Source organism: Alosa sapidissima, chromosome 13, assembly GCF_018492685.1.
Source record: "Alosa sapidissima isolate fAloSap1 chromosome 13, fAloSap1.pri, whole genome shotgun sequence".
Lineage (NCBI taxonomy): Eukaryota > Metazoa > Chordata > Actinopteri > Clupeiformes > Clupeidae > Alosa > Alosa sapidissima.
Window position 1 is genome coordinate 30,500,489 of NC_055969.1, and position 21,382 is coordinate 30,521,870.

A 21,382-nucleotide genomic window follows, 5' to 3' on the forward strand; every position below is an offset into this window, starting at 1 on the left:
CCTAACCCCTCACTGCTCCCCGAGCGCCGCCGTTGTTGCAGGCAGCTCACTGCACTGGGATTAGTGTGTGCTTCGCCTCACTGTGTGTTCACTGTGTGCTGAGTGTGTTTCACTAATTCACGGATTGGGATAAATGCAGAGACCAAATTTCCCTCACGGGATCAAAAGAGTATATATACTTACTTATACTATACTTATACTGGTATCCAAATGAAAGGCTTATAAACAATGAATTATAAAATAATTATTATGAATAATAGCGTCAGGTCCTTGTTCTTATCTGTCGTAAACACTATTGCCACGTAAAATGCTTTTTGATGGTATTTTTTACACACCGGTAACATCATTAAACAGTGTGATACTTTGTGTGATTGGAAAGGAAAATTGCATAATGTAAGATAACGTCCATACTCTCATATGACTTGCACACATCGCCTGCGTTGCCTCTGCAGAACGGCTCTGTTGCGTGTTGATTTTCATTTCGGCACCCACGTTAACAGGTTACAAGGTTACAGCAGCCACAGTGCCTCTGCCACATCCACGTCTCAGGTACAGCTCAAGCGGTGCTGCAACCGCGATTCAGCTAGAGAATAGAAGGGACTGCTATTTTTTCCACTTCATGTGAGCAGTTTTGTGCAGAAATACACTTAAAAGACAAGTATGTGTTTAAAAGGGGAACCATGAATTCCTTGATGTAGTTTCACACCCACAAAGCAAAGAAAATGCATGAACAAGGGGTTTGGTTTTTAAACAAGTGTAATTTGATCAGATGTACCACAGAACATTCCAATAGTTTCATCTATGGGAAAACAATACAGCAAAAGTCAGTGATGAAAACCAAGTTTACATTCTTCTTAGCAGGCTTAAGTAGACGGCACGAAGGCTCCAATCCATTCCATTGGACAAGTCAAGTCAGTTCACAGTTCTGCCAGTGTGTTCCCTCCAGAGCATGTCTATAGACCCTTTCAACAAGGTAAACAAAAACAATGCTTGAACGTTCTATTTGGGCCCCAATCTACTTCCTCTGCATTAAGATAACATATGGAACGTTAAAAAGGAAGTCTTGTGGGGCCAACTATGATGCTGATAATGGAACTCTCTTGAAAGGGTCTATAATCATAATACTTTTCCACTTTTCTAGCATGCAAAATAAGTTGCAGACCTGTAGCCTGAACTGACTCAGAAACAGATAGAATGACAGAACACTGACATCTGGTCATCTTTTTTTTTGGTTGTCTGGCTTGTGTTGTTTGTTTCTTGTTACTCAGGGATGCTAGCATACTCTTGAGAGCTTAATGTGGTGATGGAAAATTAATGGTGCCATGGCTAAAATGTCTTTTTCCAAGGGTGTGGCAGAGGTTCCAAACAAGACATACCAGCTAGAGCTTTGGGGGCTACTTTCATACTTTTCCATTTTTCTCTCATCAATTATTTCCGTTTTGGTGGCAGTGAATCTTAGTTGAAGTCCAGCATAGAGGCCAGTTGTAGTATACTGTAAGGGGGTGACATCATCATTTAATGTGCAGAAAGAGAATTTTGTTTACAGGAATGCTAAAGGTATACATTCCAGCCAATAGAATTACACAGCAGTTCTCTGTGTAACCATACGATCATTTGCCACCCTTGTCTCTTTTCCCATTAAAATGTCCCACAGTAGTTATCCCACAATGAACTCTGCCACCATCATGGTTCTTAACAAAAGTGTTTCTGAAGGCATTGCAAACAAATGCTCTGCTGATGCATGCCAGAGGTGTCTCTAAAGTCTGATATCAAGGAACAAGCATAGTAGAAACACACAAAGTACCAACCAGGTGACCTTAATACTGAATCACAAAGGTTTAAATGTGCATTACTCTGAGGCTACAGTCAGTCAGGATGCCAGCATCAGTGCTGCAGCAACATTCCATTACAGTATCGCCTAGGTAACATCGAACAACGATGCATACAAGCCCAGCAGACATCTTGAGGCCTATTTCAAGTAAGTGGCTTTGGGACAAACCTGGGTTTGACACAGAACTGTGTACTTGAAATAGCTGGTCAGCTAAAAAAACAAATGTACTTACAAGGGTCAGAAAATTCACAGCGACGTAATGGTCAAGATTTCCTTTTTTTTTTGCTTCTACAGCAGTCATGATTTGGCAGAGTGAAGAGAAATATTACAAACATGTAAAAATACATATTTAAATCATTCAATTAGCATTTCATTAATTTACAAAACACGTTTACAGTCCTCACGGAGAGGGGGGCAGCACATTCTTTCACAGTACCTAATTTCAATCTATAAAACAACATCCGCAATGTTGATGTTTTTTTTCTTCTAGATTTTTAGTTGTTGTTTAGATGGATCAATGGTCATTCAAAGTGGATTTGAAAAGTGTGAAGCTTACTCACCCTGAAAGTGTCAGATTTTTAGGAAAAGTCTCTATGAGCTGCCACAGATCCTCCCGGCCTGAATCTGAAAGCACCTCATACACCTCTACTCACAGGAGGGAGGCCTGTTACTGCAGTGAAAGCTCTGTTTGGTAGTATCTATCTCTTCTGTGTCACTCTATATAACCCTCAGAGACATTCATTCAAATTCTGCTCCAAACACATCCTGCCATCCAGTTGGTTCCAGTTTTATGTTTTTACCAGGTGGGATTGGAGAAAGTGATATTGTAGAGCTTGGCCCAGCGTGAAAACACCTGTTTTTCGGTGATGAAGCGGTGGTGGTTTCCACGACGACCCTTCTCATTCTGCAGGTACATGGCACATTCGTCAGCCCCACGGGGCTTGTAGTAGTGATACGGCATGCGCTTTGGCTGCTTCCGTCTGGAATGCAAACATCAAAGTGTTGCCATCAATTAAAATCGAACAGGGCAGATATATTAATATTCACATGAAGCAGCCTCAGTGGAGGGCCGAGTTTGGGCCGTGCAAAACTCAACCTTGTTATCTTTTCTGTTTTCCACACAACCTGCATCATAGTCCACTTCCACATAAACAAGCTGCTTCCCTTTGCTACACCCTTTGGCAATTCTGCTCTCTCTCTCTCTCTGTCTCTCTATCTCTCTCACTTACACACACACACACACACAAAAACACACTCTCAGACTACCACAACTTCTCAGTAAAATGGCAATCCCTCCAGCAAATGGAAGTGGATGTAGAAAATGAGGGTTTATCTTTTCATGATTCAACAACAGACATACTGTAGAGTGCATTGCGCAAGAAAGATGGCACTAGTTCATGATGATTTTGAATCAGCTTTTGGCATGTAAGCAATGTTCATTAATGCCACTTTAAGGAAACCTGGCTGGCATCATTTCTGGCATACTCTGACCCATCAATTAATGATAACATTGTATTTCACTGACACTTGTTACTGCTGCTTCACACAAAATAGATCAGTACCTAACACTGAAACACATCTTCTTCCCTTAAATGATCTTGTAAGCAAACACAAAGGAATTGTAAATCTAAACGTAAACTGAAAATGTAAATTGAACAGAACAGCACAGATAAATTGAACAGAACAGCACAGATTGTCTTCAGGTTGGGGATGTCTCCTTACCCACAGTAACTGGGTGGCACCATTCCATAGACTTTAATATTGTCACACAGCTCAATGGCGATCACCATGGTGAACCAGCCGGTGCTGAGCCAGGAGCGAGACTTCTCTCTGTGGCAGCGCAGTACAGACAGACGAGCAGGAAAGAAAAGACAATTACAAGAAAGCCTTCCACCTCTCTCACAAATATCAGACAGTGCAGCAGATGCAGTGTTTTTCTTTTCAGTTGAGGACATCCATCCAATACAATTACAGGTAAGGAATATTGTATTATCCGTTGGTCGTTATTGGAAAAAAAGTCCCGACAGTCCCTTTCCACAGCATTGTGATGAGCCGTATAAAAATAATATTCTGCATATGATCATGTTTACAAGAATTGAGCTAAACATAAAGAGCTAATATAATATTTTAAATAATATTAAGAAATAATGTGAAATATTTCTGATTTGAAAGTGAGAGGTTCCACTCCACTACCTGTCTCGGCCAGTTTCCCTCTGGAACAGCGAGTCAAACTTCTTCATCTTGCTGGGGGTGATGGTGTAGAACGAGACGTTCCTGTAGGTGGCACTAACCCTCTGGATGAGCCGGAACAGGGTGCCCTTCGTCTCTTTCCCAATCTTGGTCGGTGGGCCCCAGAAGATGATGGACATGTCAGCGGACAAGTTGAGGAACTCAGTGGGCCTGCGCACCACACGGAACACGCTGGAGTGTGCCACCACACGCAGGGTAGTTCGGTTCCCCACATCCTTCTCAAAGCCAGAGGTGGGAGCATCATTCATGCGGATCACACACTCAGAACTGTCAATCTCAGGACCCACACCGCTGCCCAGCACGTGGCTGGAACTCGTCACCAGGGCACACTGGCCACAGCGCAGCAAGAGCGTCTGCAGATACATTCACACAAACACATACACACACACACACACACACACACACACACAAATACACACAGCACACACAGGCATACAAAGAAAGTAACATAATTGTATTTGCACACATGGATAGGTGATGGACAGCACATATCCCATAGTGGGGATGACAGATGAACATTTATGTCTTAAGTTAAGAACTAAGCCAGTTAAAGATCATATTAGCATATTGCAATAGCAATAACTCTTGAATCTTGTAATACAAAACCATAGGGAGGTTTATAGATATGTAACTACTAACTAGCAAGCACTGTAAGTATAAACATTCTTTCATGTCCATGATTTCAAGTACTCATTTTGAGCACTCCCTATGTCTCTGATCTCCACACGCCTGAAATTCACCTTGTTTCCAAAGACCGGGACATATGCATCTCTTGTGGCCCATCTTTTCAGATTTGTGTTTTTGGACACGTAATGATAGTTCCCTCCTCCGACAGCACTGTACAGCTGGTTTCCGCTGTTGGAGCTGTAGAGGATGAGCAGTGTTGTGAGGAGGAAGATGGCACCGAAGACCACCATCCGCTGACTCTGATGCCCTGGCTGTTACCATGGAAACAGTCAAACAAGCACAGGGATGTGTTCAGTGGTGCATTACCCTAAAGCTGTGTTGAGTTACAAACCAGCTCAAACCAGCATGTGTGTTGAAAATGTTCTCTCTATACAATTCAACAATAACCTAGCACCACTCATATGAGAGACATAGTTTGGTGTTGCTGTTAACTACACTATCTTTCTAAATTTTGTTTTCAACTAGGTTGTCTCCTACTCTGAGTGCTGTTTGAAGTTTGGCATATGTGTGTGTTAATTAGCTGCCACAGTTCTGATGGCAGGTATCCAGTAATGCCAGGTGCAGACTGAGCAATACTGCCACATTATGTCTACTTATCTAATTGAATTCCTCAGTTCAAAATATCTGCAAAAAACAGCTCAGACATTTTAAACTTTCGCTATAAATGTTTTGAAAATCAAGAGTCAAGAGGTGATTAGAATTAAGTCAAACAGGCTGGCCTAATAACCACTAATGAGACAACCCAGCTGAAATATAACAGGCATACTCTCATACATTAGCAAGTAACAGTTTTAAAATCCCCACCTTTTCAACCAAAATAAATCCCATAGTTCCATTAGAGAGGGTGCAATCACATTTTCATATCTTCTTCCCTGTTTCAGCAAGAGAGAGAGAGACGAGAATTAGTATGTGGTTATGACGGCGTAAAAAAAACTAATAGCGTTTACAAAGATCGCATCAGCTTCAAAACATGCACCTCGTGTGATGATGGTATTCTCCCGTGCTTTAGAATCCATCATATGACAGGCCCTAATATGAAAGCGGAGACTAGACCGAATAACCATGCCGCTATACGACAAATTGTTTACAAAATATGATTTCATCATCGGAGATAAATATGTCCATTACTGCAATAGTCGTTCATCGCCGTTAAATACTTAAGGAACAGCAAGCAACATGGATGGCAAAACATGAATAATGCGCGAGAAGCTGGATGGCTGGGCTATCATAATTTCGTGGGCAGCTTGTCTAGACATGGCCGCCGCATCTGTACTCAACGTCGAGATCAAGGCTGCTAAGATATCTGATAGCGGAGTTTATCCGATTACGTTAATAATTATCTGACTTACCCCGACATACTGACAAATCCCTCTTCTGCAGAGGATACTTGGAGCTTCTGCAGGCTACATCAGGGAAGCTGCTTCACGTCTCTCTGCATCTGCGTGGTTGGGCTCGAGAGATGTCTGCGTCATCATGATGAAGCCACACTGCGGTGTATTAAAATGCATTGAAATAACATTGGTGAATCTAAGCCACTAGTGCACCGGTTTAATAAAACTACTGGAAAATTGCAGGAGTGGCTCTCACTAATTTAGGAGTCGGTATTGGAGTAGAGACTAAACTTGTTCAGTCTTGTTTCAATGTGCACATAATAATTCTGCCTCTGCACGCCTTTAGCCAATGAAATGTAGGCCTCTATTTCTATTGCGACATGATTAAAATGTGTGGGGCTGTATCTTATTTGATTTGGCTAAAGTCTTCTATTAGCACTATTCCAGATAAGTTATGCTATTATTTCAATTATATAATAGACTATTCTACTAGTTTTTATCAGAAGTTTAATCCTTTGACCTTTTAGACATAGCCTACTTATTCAGCATCATCATGTGATAATGACCCATGAATTTAAAGTGACCACCAGGTTATATTGCAGACCTCCAAATATTTAGCAGTTTTTTTGAAAATAATTACAATAATCACAATATAGTTTTACCGATATATAAAGCCATATACACAGCCCTAATAAAGAAGATCAGGTGTACATGCAATTAATTATAAGTCCACATGTAGGATAGGTAGGTCAGAGAGGTCAATAAGCATTTTGGCATCTTGCGGTCGCGCAGCACATTCAGAGAGGGAAAGCAAAAGTCATCCATCCTACTGGTCATTCAGCAAACGCTGTCGCGTTCCATTCTTGAAACATCGAGCAGTCATTGGTAGACACTGGAATCTGTCAACGAGTAGACAGCATCGCGTGGATTCACCTCCTCAGCTGGAATCATAGGTTAGTTTGAGACGCTCTTAGAAGATGTCCTTCTACTGTACTAGATGAAGAGGAAGGCAAAGTAAGTAATGTGTACTTAATTTGTAAATTATGTTAGGTGAAAGGTAAACAGAAGTACCATTGTGATCTTACACGGGCAGAGAGCATAACATTATGAGTTAACGTTAGAGTAGCAAGTCAACGTGATTTGGCTAGTAGAAAACTTCGCTAGCTCAGTTTGCTAGTTAGTTAGCGAACTAGCATATACAAGACCTGCATTCCAAACGGAGCATTTGAAAGTTAATATGTTGTATTTCTAAGTCTAACATTGTGAATATCGAAATGGTTGTCCGATTTATAGTAACTGGTGTGAAAGCGGAGTTGTCGATTATCAACCGCGAGCTTGCAAGCTAGGCTAGGCAATATCCCTTTCAACTAACGTTAGGTTAATGGCTAGTAGGGTTACACTTGACGCTAACTTTGATAGTTAATGGTTATAGATGTTAGGTCACACCAAGATTGTTCTCTTCGGTGTTTGTGTACATTTCATCAAGCTGGGTCAAGTATTTATCAATCACTCGTCTTTGTTGACGCTAGCTAGTTTGCTAGCCAACTTTACGTGGCCGGTGTGCCAATGTCATTGCGTTGATCTTTACTGTAGCGAGCACCATGCAGCAGCAGTACCGGTGTCATGTGGCTGTCCCGTTCATTCAACACTACGTTAAGCATACTCGGAGTGGATACTTAGTGTCTAAAAAGCATGTTTTGCCATGAGCTGTATGCCTTGACCAAGGGCATGCTGAAACGTGCATAGGTGGACCAATGAGGTGTCCGAGGAAGATTGTTATCACATACAGTATCGTAACACCTAGCCCTACAAATATGTAGGGCGCAATGTCTAGTCACATTTCAGTGAGTGATAAGAGTTTGTTAACCTGTTAAGTAGTTAGCTCTGACATTACTCTGACATTTAATTTAGTTATTGTACTAGACGGACATTTGGTGTTGTTGCTTCAGACATTTCATTTCATTTCAGTTCAGAGAGACTTCAAGGGGGAGGAAAATGTCAATGTGATGCCTAATTGAAAGGTCATTACAAGGAAATATTTGCACACGCCCAGTGATTAGATAACATTGTCTCAGAGGTGCTCTGAGGTACTCATGTTCCACAATCGATAAACAGGGCTTTGTGGTCTCACTGAAACACACACACATACACACACTTGCATAGCTTGTGTGGTCCCCCTCACTTTAGCATTATGTCCACCTGTTTTGAATCTTCTTCTTGATTGTTCCACTCATAGTTAGTCATCTTGTTGCTCCGTAGGAACTGCAGGACTGGTAAAATGAAGGCAAGGGCCCAGTGAAGAGCCACAGGCAACGTAGTGACAGACGACCAAGCTGAATCTCAACCCTTTAGGGGTCAGGCCTTAAGGACTGCTGGCGCGGCGGGAAGGCGTGAGCTGAGATGTCTCTGAGACAAGCTGAGGGCATGTCCATCATGCAGGCCCTGGCTATGACGGTGGCCGAGATCCCTGTGTTTCTCTACTCAACCTTTGGCCAGGTGAGCTTACGCACAATGCACACATGCACATACTCATAGACAGACAGAGAAAGGTTTCTTCTGGCCACCTCAGTCATTCAATATCAGACAGCCTCACAAATATGGAATTTCTGTTTTTAACGCTCCATGTCTCTCTTACACACCCATAAAACCTCCTTGTCTTCGATGTGCTAAAAAGTAGCTATCATGGTGTTAATTGTTCATCCATTTCATTTGCTTCTTTCACACTCTCTCACTCTCGCCTCAACACATCTAACCTAACCCTAACCTAATCTCCTCTATTTCCTGTCTCCCTGTTCCCGTTCATGGCTCCACTGCTCTCACTTCTCCTGTCTCACCACCACCCCCTCTTCCAGTCCATCTTCTCTCAGCTGCGCCTCTCTCCCAGCCTGAAGAAGGTTCTGTTCGCCACCGCGCTGGGCAGTGTAGCCCTGGCGCTGACTGCCCACCACTTGAAACGGCGTGGCAGGAAGCGGAAACAGTTGGGGTCCAAAGATGCCCAGAAGACTGTACCCATACCAGAGCTGATCCGCACGGGGCGGCCCACCTCCCTGAAGAGAGGTAAGTTTGTCGAGCTGTTTGTTTAATGTCACAAACTAGTGCATCATGGAATCATTAATCCTGGGATCTCCTCAGGAATGAGGGAGCTCTGCAGTCCACTGAAATTCACTGCAGATCAAATCTTCAACGTGTTTCTTTGGGCCTTTGAATTGTTTGGTGCGTTAATATCATAATAACTGCTAAACTCTGACTGATGTTAACATCACATGTGAGCGTGTGGTGTTTAGAGGGAGAAATGATTGCTGCTGGTAATTATTGTAAATGTCATTTTAACACAATCAACTCCTTCCTCATTCCTGTAGTTGAGAGTTGTAAAAAATAAGAGCTTCCTAACATCATGTTTAATGGAATTCATTGTAGTCAGTATTGTAGGTGTGTGGTCAAAATTAATCCGAGACTGCAGCTTTATTCACGACGCCGGGAGCATGTTACCCACATGAATGTCAAAGTAACAAGCCCACACATCTGTGGGTGAAGCCAACTCTTATACCCTTACCCCGCACCCATGGAAAATCACAAGTTGTCACCCTCCAGTGATCACTTAACCATCTAGTATTTTAACAGAGATAAGAAATGTTTACGACCCCCCATCCTGAGGGTTACCCACAGTTCGGTGACACAGGGGTTAATTTAACTAAACATTCCAACCTAGGAGTTGCAAAAGACACAAGGGTCAGAGTAGGGTGATGGCAATTAGATTTCACTACATGTATGTAAGGTATACTAAACATTCAATGAGAGACATATAAAATTTATCCCACAGGTGGTAACCGCATGCTTTTACAGGTTTGTTCTCTATGCCAGTGTCATTGTGTGTTATGGAGGGTTGTGTAATATTTTGGGTGCTTGTGTTAGGGCCCACGCCGGGGCGACAGATTATGAGCCCCAGCACTCGCAGCCAGGACACCGTGAGCAGCATCTCCTCCCTGGCGCAGAGCAAGCATTCCAGTTCCTCACACAGCATTGCTTCAGTAGGTCACTCTTTTACACACCTACACTCATTCAGTGCCACAGTATCTCTTCTGCAGGTCACACACACACACACACACACGGCCACTGACACATCCACACTCATGCTTTAGCTTAGTGGTCCCCAAACTACGGCCCGCCACCTCATTTTGGGTGGCCCACCAAAACATGTCCGTAGTATATAGCATCCGGCCCGCACGGGAGTACAACATCGTCAAACTAAAACCTCCGCAATTTCCCCCATTCATTCTCTATGGCGAGTCTTAACAGTACACATGTAATACTCATTTTGTCCACCGGTGGTTGTTTTGGCACTGTTTTGCGTTTGCCATCAAACAATGTAAGAGGCCTATGCGGACTGCATCAGTGCTCAAGGTATTTTAAAAGTTTATCAATTAATTGTTAATAACTAACTAACTTCTATTCAAGTCATATTTCTGGGACTTTCTGGGATAATTATTTCTATTTTTTTTTCACTCATGTTTTTCAAATGTTCATACAAAGAGTTCACAAAGTTCTTATCAGGTGACTGAAAGTTAGAATGGTGGTCATTTCAGACCACTTCAGCACTTCATAAAATTCTCATAGTTTGAGAACTTTAAATTATTTGTAGGATATTCACAACTTGAATTCAGAGTTCACACATTTTTTAATAAAATATACTTTTGGGACTCCCTGCTAATACTTTTGGGAATGCAAACGTATTTTTATTAGTATTATTTAATTTTACACTGATATGGCATGATGACAATATAAACACAGCTAACAATAATATTAAATTGCAATAGCCTATGATTAAATGTAATAGAATATTCAACTAAGGTAGACTGCTGTTGTTCACAGCACTAAGCTATTTATGGTTACTGATACTACTCCGAGTCTCTGGCCCTCTCTTGGAGCCAGGCATAGTGAGCTGGCCCTCGGAAGAAAAAGTTTGGGGACCACTGCTTTAGCTTGTCTAATGTGGTTGGTTTTGTGGGCCATCGTTCTATTTCAACTTTTCAGCATGTACAAACTTGTCTTATTAGTATAATGTTTTTTTGTTTTTTTTTAGATGCGTGTACCTATTTCTCCCAACCTTTCGCCCAGTCAGTCAATGCCTTTGGAGGTGGCAGCTCTAGCCGAAGAATCGGGAATAGTAGACGATGTCAATGCAGAGAACCTTTACCTCATGGGTATGTATTCAGTAGCAGTTATTTATTTACATACATGTCCATCTATATTGAGATGTCACCGTGACGACAATTGAAACTACTTGAGCTTTCTTTCTTTTTCTCTTCCTAGGTATGGAGTTATTTGAAGAGGCTCTGCAGAAATGGGAGCTGGCCCTGAACATCCGGCATCGCTCTCGCTCACGGAATGACTCTACTAGCAGTAACAGCTTAGCCCTGCAGGGGGCAGCAAATGCACTTCCAGTAATGACACAAATACAGAAAAGCTTCACATTCACCTTACCCCTTCACAACAAGTATATGAAATGCACAGCTTGCATATTATGCATTGATTTAGAGATGTAACCTAAAGGAAATAGACTGTGGACACATAGAAACCACAAATACTATTCATATATCTTTCTTCAGAGGGCCAGACTGCATGTTTATCTAACATGATTTCAATTGTGACAGTGCCCTCTATTCAGTTGTAGACAGCACACTGACTGAAGTTTATAGCATTAGGCTACTTTTATTTATTCATAGTTACGGTAATCAGTACTTTAAAGTAGTACAATAACTAGATAACACAGTGCCTGGAAGGTGTTAGTTGTATGACTAGTGTTGATTTGTTAAAGGTCCATGTGTTATATGTGGTTGGTATGAACACGTGCTGCTTGGTGCTTAGCTGTGTGTGTAATTCATCTATGCCAGGTTGAGATGCAAAACACACAGTTTGCCCAGAAGCTTGAGTCCCTGCTACACAGAGCCTACAACCTGCAGGAAGACTTTGGCTCAACCATCCCTCCTGAAAGCCTGCTTGCTGATCTGGGTATGTGACCACATACACACACACAGACAAAATACAGTAGCAAATAAAGTAAATCACTAACATGTTTATGTTTTATGATATTTATTTTCTTTGTATGTGTGTGTTGTCGGTGTTGACTTATGCCTGTGCTCTTCAGAGAGCGAAGGAACGCTGATATTGCCAAACGTCGAGATCTCCAGTCGATTACATGACGACGATGCCACAACAATTGCATCGGATGAGTCTTTTTTCTCTGCCGCAGAGGTTAGCTCTTAAACCTGTTCCATTTGTCTCTCTCCCTCCCACACTTTCATGCTACTCAGTTGATTTATGTGCGGTAGTTAACTGTGTGTGTGTGTGTGTGTGTGTGTGTGTGTGTTTGTTTGTAGTGGTTTGATTCTCTAGAGGAATGTGTATATCAGCCCCTGCGACCATCTGCATTGTATGAGGAGGCGTTGCAGCTGGTGCGTGAGGACAAGGTGGTCTGCAGATCCCTCAGGTGAGCCCTCATCAGGCAGTTAATCATCCTCCTACAGAGACCGCCATTCCTGTAATGTAGACCCAAAGTATGTTCACTCCAGGCATTCAGTATGAAAGCCTTAAAGGAACCATATGTAAGATTGTGGCCAAAACTGGTACTGCAATCACTTTCAAAATACTGAAGAGCGGTGTATCCCCTCCCCCTCCCCCCTGACTCGAGGTTGCCAACCCGGATGGCGAAACACTACTGACTTCGTGATTAGTAGATAGGTGGAGGGTGGCGCATCAGGCCAAAACACAACACAACATGACATGACAAAACACAACATCAACATCAGTTGAGGGCTGCAACTTCACTTTTTAAATGACAATATCCTGGCCGGACTACTGTTGTCAGTGATATAAGTATTTGAAATGAACATGATTTCTTCATGTCTAGTGAAATATCAGGGCCATTTTATGATTAATTGAAATATCTTTCTTACATATGGCTCCTTTAAGGCCCATTCACACCAAGAACGATAATGATATATACGATAACTATAACCATAAGGATAAAAGCGTTCACACTGAACAACAATAAACAAAGTCTCTCCTTGGTAATGAATGTGACGGCTAAAATTTGATGGGTTCTGATTGGCTATTAGCTTTTTATCGTTCTCAAAATTGCTCTGAAACTGATCCCCAATGATATCGTTCTTCATATCGTTATCGTTATAGTTTGTGGGAACGTCGTCATTCATATTAACGAGAACGATATTTGTTTATAGTTATCGTTTTTGGTGTGAATGTGCCTTTACATACACTCTTGACCAACCCCCATCTGTTTTATTCCCTAGGACAGAATTATTGGAGTGCTATAGTGACCATGACTTTCTGGCCAAACTACACTGCATCAGACAGGCATTTGAGGTAATCAGACAAAGTTTCTCTTTTTTGTGGGTGTTGGTATATGTACACATAAACATATAAAGCCATCTTACTCTGGGTTTGTGTTGTGTAGATTCTCCTTGTTGATGAGGCCCATCGGACGTTTTTCGTAGAGACAGGGAAACAGATGATCTCTGGACTCATGGCCAAAGCCAATAAGGTGAACATGGATGAACTCACTCTGTTCTTGTTTCTCTGCCTATCATTATTTATTTGCAGTCAGTGACATAATCATCTAAGTGGATCATTAAAATTAGTACTCAACCTGCAGCCCACTGACTCAATGGCAACAAGCTCTGTGAAATTAGCAAGAGGAGTAGTAGATTGCTATTTGTATTCATCAGACATGGGGGACTCGAGTCACATGACTTGACTCGAGTCAGACTCGAGTCACATTTTTTAAGACTTGAGACTTGCTTGATCAACATGTATAAAAGACTCGATTTGACTTTGACTTGCTATTTATGACTTGAGACTTGACTTAGACTTGAGACAAATGACTTGAAATGACTATTTTTTTCATAGATATTAAGAAGTTAAATTTATGATTTTAGAAAATCTGCTTAGGTTCTGTTGTCACGCGAGCGAACCTGTCATTGTACCAAGTGACGCGACGCGACGCGACAGACCAACAGCAAGTGCCAGATTAAATGAGACAGACTGTGGTAGGCTAACTTGCAAATATGGAAGGCTCTACGTTTATACCAAAACATAATAATGTTTGGCTTCACAGATGATGTATCTGACAAGTCAAAGGAGAAATGAACAGCAGTCTGCCAGTGTGCAAAATAGCGACATAACCACCACCACGTTGATTTTCATCCGAAGTTAGTCGTGTTAGGTTTCTAACGTCAAATTTGAGGCATGTTAAGAGTTGGCTTTGAATATATTATGCTTTTTAGTTAACGCCATATTAGGTTAAAATGTGTGAAATGGCAAAGTGAAACTTTGATTTTTTTTTAATCTTGATATAGCGAAAATGTTACCAATGTAAGCGCCTCTCTTTCTCCCTCCCTCTTAAACACATCCCAGTGTTGTGTGTAACACGTTACAAAGTAACGAGTTACAGTAACGTAACTACTTTTTCGAGTAAAAAGTAGTGTAACGCGTTACTACTGAAAATTTGGTAACGTAACGTACTTACTTTTTCATATTGGCGCAACGTTACTTTTCCCAGGGACAGATTTGACAGCGACGCTGCTTTCTCAGCTGCGCGCTTGCGCAATAGGCACCAGCTCCACACGGCAGCCTACGTGACAGAGGCTGGTAGCATGAAGTGCAATTATAGCTCCACACGGTACGTGACAGAGGCTGGTGGCAATGAAGAGCAATCATGGCAAGCGAGACGCAGCCAACGCTAACGTCTGAGGGATGGAGGTAGCCTATTGACAATACTTTGAACTCGTTGAAACTAAGGGGAGGAATGTGAGTGTTAGTTGTAGCCTACACTGTCCCCTGATTTTGTCTACTGCCGTTTACTCAACTGCCAGCCTATTGATACGATTTGCACTAGCTTTGCACCAAATTTCGGAGGAGCGCCTGTTTAATGAAAGAGTATAAGGCTATAAAATAAGCCCTCATATATTTTGTGTTCACCTATATGCCCAAGATGTAGCGAGGCTATGTTATTTGATATTGTTTCATAGGGCTTTAGTGGTGGTGTTGAAGCCTATAAGCCCAATGTTTTCTTGTCAAGTGCTCGGTTTGTGGCATTTTTTATAATAAAGAGCACAAAAGAAATACCTGTCCATAGTAGAACTTTATGTAGGCCTACACATTTAGGAACAGATATTGGGTTCCCCCCGAAGTCGAGCAACGTTAAAGTAACGTAAAAGTAACGAGTAACGTAAAAAGTTACTTTCCATAGAGGGTAACTAAGTAAAGTAACGGGTTACTTTTTTGAGAAGTAACGAGTAACGAGCAAACACTACTTTTTAAAAGTAACTTCCCCAACACTGTACGTTACAGCCTAGTAGTAGGCTAACAACAGTAAGTGGGCCTAGCTAACTGGCAGCAATCAGCATAGAAAAGTAGCTTATTTCACATGTTAGGCTTATGTATAATATGATATAGCATTGACGGTCCTAAACCCTCCTAAAACCCATTGCGCTGTCGCGCTTGTCAAACTTTGGCAGTGACGTCGGCGGCAGCGTTTGATTGATTGATTAGTTCACTTTTTCAACATTATTGGTTCCCTGGAGATGTGACAGGTCAGGACAGGTTTAACTTGAACTGTTTGAATATATTTTCATGATTTGATGTAACTAGGCTTTGAGGCATATTGAAACAATAATAGGCAATTTTATAATAGGTCTACTTGAAATACATTTATTTTTATTCATATACATTTAAACCGTTCAGATGTAGGCTATGTGGCTTGAATGAATGCAATGTCTATTTGTTTGTTACAAATAAAACTCCAGCAGTTCATAACTAACCTATTGTAGCTTATTTTAAAATGAAAACATGGGTAAATCATCATGAATTTCAACGATTTGGCTATGACTTCACTTGACTTGCTTGACCCAAGCTATGACTTGACTTGACTTGCTTGACTGTCACAAAAAATGACTTGGACTTGCTTGAGACTTGAAGGTTAAGACTTGAGACTTGCTTGTGACTTGCACATGTGTGACTTACTCCCACCTCTGGTATTCATGAGTTGTGCCACAATGGAGCATAATAATAAGAATGTGCTTTTCAAGTAATTTCTCCAAGTTTTTGAGATTAACTACAATTTCACTCACTTCCTTGTCTTTGGCATATCATAAAACGTAATATGTACAGTTGGAAAAGCAAGGGTCCAACCACTGAGTCTGGTGGTATGCCTTACCCCTCTCTCCTCTTGCATGCCTCTAGAGTCCAAAGGCCTTCCTGGAGAGTTATGAGGAGATGCTGCTGTATACCCAGAGGGAGGAGACCTGGCCCACTACCAAGATGGAGTTAGAAGGACGAGGGGTCAGTACATTTTTGTTTCAGACCGCCTCACTCAGTTATGTCTAATGGAGAGACTAATACATGTGTGTCTTTGAAAAGAAAGTGGGAATGTGGGTTTTTGGTGTGTTCGAATGCTTTTCTAATATATGATAGATCCCATCCCAAGTGCTATATTTTTCAGTTGTATGCATAGCTGCAGTCAAATTTTCTGTCTTTTTTTTACCAATAGTGACAGAGATGGAAATGGTGTATTGGTCATAACAATACCTTCATCCATTTTGTTGATGTACTTATCTCTGAACGCAGGTGGTGTGTATGAACTTCTTTGACATTGTATTGGACTTCATTCTAATGGATGCCTTTGAGGACCTTGAAAGCCCCCCTTCATCCGTTGTTGCTGTCTTGAGGAACCGTTGGCTATCTGATAGCTTCAAAGAAACTGTAAGTGTGTGACTTGACTTGACACACTATTGGTGGACTACTAAAGTAATTGGATGGGTGATTAACTCTATGGTGACGTTGTGCTCACTGCGTCCAAATTCACAAACCCATTAGTCTCTGTTAAATTACTCAGAGTACTCATCACACAGATAACACATGCATATCACATGAAGCCGCACAACTTCAGCTTTCCAACGGTACTAGCCGCTAGTTGCTTTGATGAACAGTTTGTGAGAAATTGAATTGATCTTCACACCTATTAATCTCGGTGCCATAGCTCACAAATGAGAGAGAGGGGAAAAAAAAAAAGTCCGCAACACCAGTATATGCTCCCAAGTTATAGTTTAATTACCGTGACGTTTCGGGCCCACTCAAGCCCTTCATCAGACGTGAGTCAACAATCCAAAGACACCCATATATGTACAATTAAGTGATCACATGATCACACAGTGGTGTTACACAGGCAAGTAACTATCCAATCACAGCAATAGCCAATACATGTTCAGTAATGCAGTGCATACATACATCCATACACATATCTACATTTTCCAGAAACACCTACATACACTATATACAAAAATTACAGGAATCCAACAACTACAAAAAAACATGACCTCATTCTCTGTCCACAGGATACACAACGGTCACAAATGAATCATGCCTATGTACTCTGTATTGCCATACACCCCCAGATATGGGTAGCCTAGACTGTCCTGAAAAAACAAGATATAAGCATGTATAGATGGCCCTTATAATGAAGAGATAAGAGCTTAAAAGTAAAGGTAGTAAAATAGCCAAAGCCCATAGTTAAAGTTTTTCTCCCTGTTGCAGGCTCTTGCCACAGCTTGTTGGTCTGTACTGAAGGCTAAGAGGCGTTTACTGATGGTGAGTAAATGAGGTTGCAAACCACAACCAAGGCACACACACCTTCTCAATACAGTGTCAGTGTGACATTTCCATTTCCTGTGTTTGCAGGTCCCTGATGGGTTTATTTCCCACTTCTACTCAATCTCGGAACACGTCAGTCCAGTTCTTGCCTTTGGGTTCTTGGGGCCCAGGCAGCACCTGAGTGAGGTGTGCATAATCTTCAAGGTGGGCTCCTCATACCTCTCATCCAGTTGCGTGCGTGCGTGCGTGCGTGCGTGCGTGTGTGTGTATTTGCACTGTGACTGTCTGAGTTTGTACTCTTATGTATGGAAGTGGGATTATATCGGTTATTTGATAAATGTGTACTTAATTCTTATGTAGACTAATTTATTATCATTCTAATGTGGGGCAAAAGTGGGTGAATGAATGACCTTGAGGAAATGCTAAGCCTAGTTTCCATTGAATAATCATGAATCACAGTGAATGAAACTGACCACTGCAATGTTTGTGTATGTCCACAGCAACAAGTGCTGCAGTACCTCAAAGACATGTTTGATCATGATAAAGTGCGGTTCGTCTCCTGTCCATCTTTGGCCGAAGACCTCCTCAGGCTCTCGCACCGCCGTAGCGACATCCTACTTGGCTACCTGGGAATAGATAGCCTGATTGCATCCAATGGTGCATTACCAAGCAACAATACACACAGCCCAACATTGGAGCAAGACAAAGAACAGGTCAACTCCGATGCTGCACATGAATGAGACTAGGACTGTTGTCCTGGGCCACTGCAGCGCATCCAGACTGGTTGTGCAAACAATACCTCTAAACCAGCACTGCATACCAGACCCCCTGAACCAGCTCTGCTAGCTGGATCTGTGAAGTAGACCTACTGTAATGGACTTCAGGTTACCTGTGTAGCCAGGACCATCCCACAAAGGAAAGTTTTGTGAACCGGACCTTCTTAACCAGCTCTTTACCTTAAACCGACCCTAGCAAACCGAACCTGTTAAACTAGCCCTACAAACTGGACAAGCCTGTCCAGACATTCACAGTCAAGATAGACCCCTTAAAGCTGAGTCATCCCTTGTTCTTGAAGCAGGAGTTGTACCTGAGAACCAAGGCTAACTGATGCTCTGATATCTGATCCTGATCCCTTGCCTTTACACACACACACACACACACACACACACGGACACGGACACACGGTCACACGCATGTGTACACTTGTGGGTGTGAACAAAATGGTTTGTGTTCCTCTTTGGGTTTTGAAATGTTGGGGGGGAGAAACGTGTCTTGAATATCAGTTTTAATATTATCAATCTTGTATTTGTGTGTATGTAAATGTATGTATATTTGTTTGTTTGTGTTATTGCATATAACATCACTGAATGCAATAATATGTGGTTGCAAGGTGGATGGGTGTCAGGTGGTTGGGGTACCACACCCAAGTTTTGGCCAAATTGAAGTGAAGGGTATGAATTACTAATGATTGAGCTTTGGTTATTTATTCCATGATAATGGAATGGCACTATCCTATTGAATTGAAAGGGACATTTCCCAGAATGAATTGAGAAGAGTAGCTGTTAGTTGTGGCATGTGAGGAGTGATGAATCATCACATCATGCTCTTATGTTACCTGCTCTCACTGAGGCATTCTGGGATGGAGGAGTGTTTGTTTTCTTCTCCAAATCTAAATAGGCTGACTAGGGCAATCACATCGCTGTGACAACTCAGTGTCTGGTTTTGGAACTTTATCTGGCTTATTACTCTTCCTATACATTTCTTCACTCTTTATGTTTTCACTGCTGTCTCTCTGTTTGTTTTTTTGGTCTGTTTGTCTTTCTCCCTTTATCTCGTTCACCTACTAACACACCTTCAAACCAGTCACCACTCATTTTACACACCCACCCACCCACCCACACACATTGTAACTTCCTCCTACACCCACTTGTGAGCTAAGCGTTCACACTTGACCGTTGTGGTTGTGGCAGCTGTGGGAGCATACATGCTGTGACATAATCAGTGTACACACCCTCATTTACACCCCCCTCGCCTCTGATCTCCTTGAAGGGGCAGGGACAAAATGGCATTGAGGCTGACACTCTGCCTATGAAAATGGCTGCTGTCATCATAGACCTGGTAACTGTAAATATAATCGTAATTTTTGACAGGACGTCTTAATAGGTTATCGGTTATTTTCCCCAAAATGCCTTCTGATCTGTAATGTGTTTGTTGCCGACACCCGCTAACTCTGCCTCTGCTCCTTTTGCACTTTATGAAGTAGGAACATCGCACACAGTGTTGGTGTTATCCATTGTGATTTTATGTGATTTTACTTTTTTTATTTTGTGTTGAACCATTTCTGGCGTAGGTCAGCCTGTAATGTTGGCCTATCTGAGATCTTAAAGGCTAAGTTGACTTCTGCGGTTTACTAAGTTAATGATTGCTCTCCGTGTAATACTGTATATAAAGTAATTCTACCATATGAGGTTATCAGGAGAATGTTAGGAGGTCTGTGTTCAAAACTAGAACTCTAATCCTTAAAACAATATAAACTTGACCATACAGTAAACTGACCTCTTTTTTGGAGTTTTGCATTGATGCTCCAGAGATCGCCCTATCACTGGTATAATCACAGCAGGGAAAAGGCGCAGCAGTAATTTTCCATTAAGTAGAGGGAAGCATCACTTCACAGGAAACGCCTAGTAGGGTTCCTCCATTGGTTCTTGTGATGCTGTAATGAAGCCAATGGACCTTTTTCTGTAATGGCTTTTTTAGAGGCTGTCCCAAAAACTGAAAATGCATGAATACACATAGGTTGCTCGCTGTTGATGATATGAAGATAAAATCTGCAGTGTTTCCTCTTGAATCTGTGTATGTATGCAAGGATCATGTAAATGCCTTTGTTGTATACCTTTTTTCAACAATGCCAGAGCAAAATGTTGACATTGTACTTTCATGAAATGGTATTTTGTTGTTTTCATAATGAAATATACTCATGCCTTCTCCCAAGCTGTCCATGAGTCTGCTAACCTTTTTGTATAGGGATTAGAGAAACCCTCTTTCAGAAAAAAAGATTTACTGCAAATGTGTTTATACAAGCAGTATCTTGATATTTATTTATATAAGCTTGATATGGCAGTTGCAAATGCATGAAAGCCCCAAATGGTCACCCACATCACACTTGGAGAAAACTGGTTGAACAGTCTTGCAGAGAGCTGTGAACGATGGAATGTTTTAACATACTGCCACGGACACCACCTATTTGTGAATTTCCCCAACTTGTACATTGTAGCTAATGGTGGCCATTGCCTTGGGCCATTTTGTGGGCCCATATTCAGTATACATGTGTATTTATAATAAGCCTTGTGAAAACAGAGATGATGGCTAAAGGCAAAACCAGTCTAGTCTTTAATTGCAAAAATGCAACAGTTACTTGTGCACACATACAAGTGGTTGACTGGCTTTGCAGAGAAGAGGTTTGGTTTTTGCCTAGGGAATCGGACAAAGACCAGGGGGTTTTGACTTAGACAGAAGTTTAGTTCATTTTGTTAATACTCCTGTTCTGCTCGGTTTTCCAGGATTATCCACACTTATCAAGTCAAGTCAAGTCAAGTCAAGTCAAGTCAAGTCGGCTTTT

At 41.7% G+C, this 21,382-nt stretch overlaps 2 protein-coding genes across 12 annotated transcripts; one reads left to right on the forward strand and one right to left on the reverse strand.

The window, feature by feature from the left end:
* Positions 1–738: 738 nt before the first annotated feature.
* On the reverse strand, positions 739–6,362 carry LOC121680074 (alpha-N-acetylgalactosaminide alpha-2,6-sialyltransferase 6-like). 10 transcript variants are annotated; one of them, XR_006021550.1, is made up of 8 exons: positions 6,118–6,360; positions 5,573–5,640; positions 4,822–5,019; positions 4,025–4,434; positions 3,554–3,661; positions 2,392–2,811; positions 2,064–2,119; positions 739–962 (listed from the first exon to the last, which is right to left on the reverse strand). XR_006021550.1 is itself a non-coding variant. In XM_042059245.1 (6 exons), exons 2-6 carry the CDS (start codon positions 5,602–5,604, stop codon positions 2,628–2,630), a joined length of 858 nt encoding a protein of 285 aa, XP_041915179.1. In that variant the 5' UTR covers positions 5,605–5,640; positions 6,118–6,362; the 3' UTR covers positions 739–2,627. The 10 variants fall into 10 exon arrangements, 2 of the variants coding, with proteins under 2 accessions (XP_041915179.1, XP_041915178.1); XR_006021545.1 differs by having other exon boundaries at positions 739–1,492; XR_006021547.1 differs by adding an exon at positions 1,377–1,492 and having other exon boundaries at positions 2,064–2,811.
* Positions 6,363–6,886: 524 nt separating this feature from the next.
* On the forward strand, positions 6,887–20,754 carry miga2 (mitoguardin 2). 2 transcript variants are annotated; one of them, XM_042059242.1, is made up of 16 exons: positions 6,887–7,113; positions 8,359–8,595; positions 8,952–9,156; positions 10,012–10,127; positions 11,180–11,300; positions 11,410–11,540; positions 11,991–12,108; positions 12,245–12,351; positions 12,477–12,586; positions 13,407–13,479; positions 13,571–13,657; positions 16,357–16,455; positions 16,741–16,875; positions 17,707–17,760; positions 17,851–17,967; positions 18,264–20,754. In XM_042059242.1, exons 2-16 carry the CDS (start codon positions 8,500–8,502, stop codon positions 18,501–18,503), a joined length of 1,809 nt encoding a protein of 602 aa, XP_041915176.1. In that variant the 5' UTR covers positions 6,887–7,113; positions 8,359–8,499; the 3' UTR covers positions 18,504–20,754. The 2 variants fall into 2 exon arrangements, with proteins under 2 accessions (XP_041915176.1, XP_041915177.1); XM_042059243.1 differs by having other exon boundaries at positions 6,887–7,052.
* The last annotated feature ends 628 nt before the right edge of the window (positions 20,755–21,382 follow it).

Coding starts and splice junctions, on each gene's coding strand:
- miga2 (XM_042059242.1), top strand. CDS start 8,500: ATGTCTCTGAGACAAGCTGAGGGCATGTCCATCATGCAGGCCCTGGCT. Junction 8,596..8,951: donor TCTACTCAACCTTTGGCCAG/GTGAGCTTACGC, acceptor CCCCTCTTCCAG/TCCATCTTCTCTCAGCTGCG. Junction 17,968..18,263: donor AGGTGTGCATAATCTTCAAG/GTGGGCTCCTCA, acceptor GTATGTCCACAG/CAACAAGTGCTGCAGTACCT.
- LOC121680074 (XM_042059244.1), bottom strand. CDS start 5,596: ATGGGATTTATTTTGGTTGAAAAG. Junction 3,662..4,024: donor AGGGAAACTGGCCGAGACAG/GTAGTGGAGTGG, acceptor GCGCTGCCACAG/AGAGAAGTCTCGCTCCTGGC. Junction 2,812..3,553: donor GTGCCACCCAGTTACTGTGG/GTAAGGAGACAT, acceptor TTTGCATTCCAG/ACGGAAGCAGCCAAAGCGCA.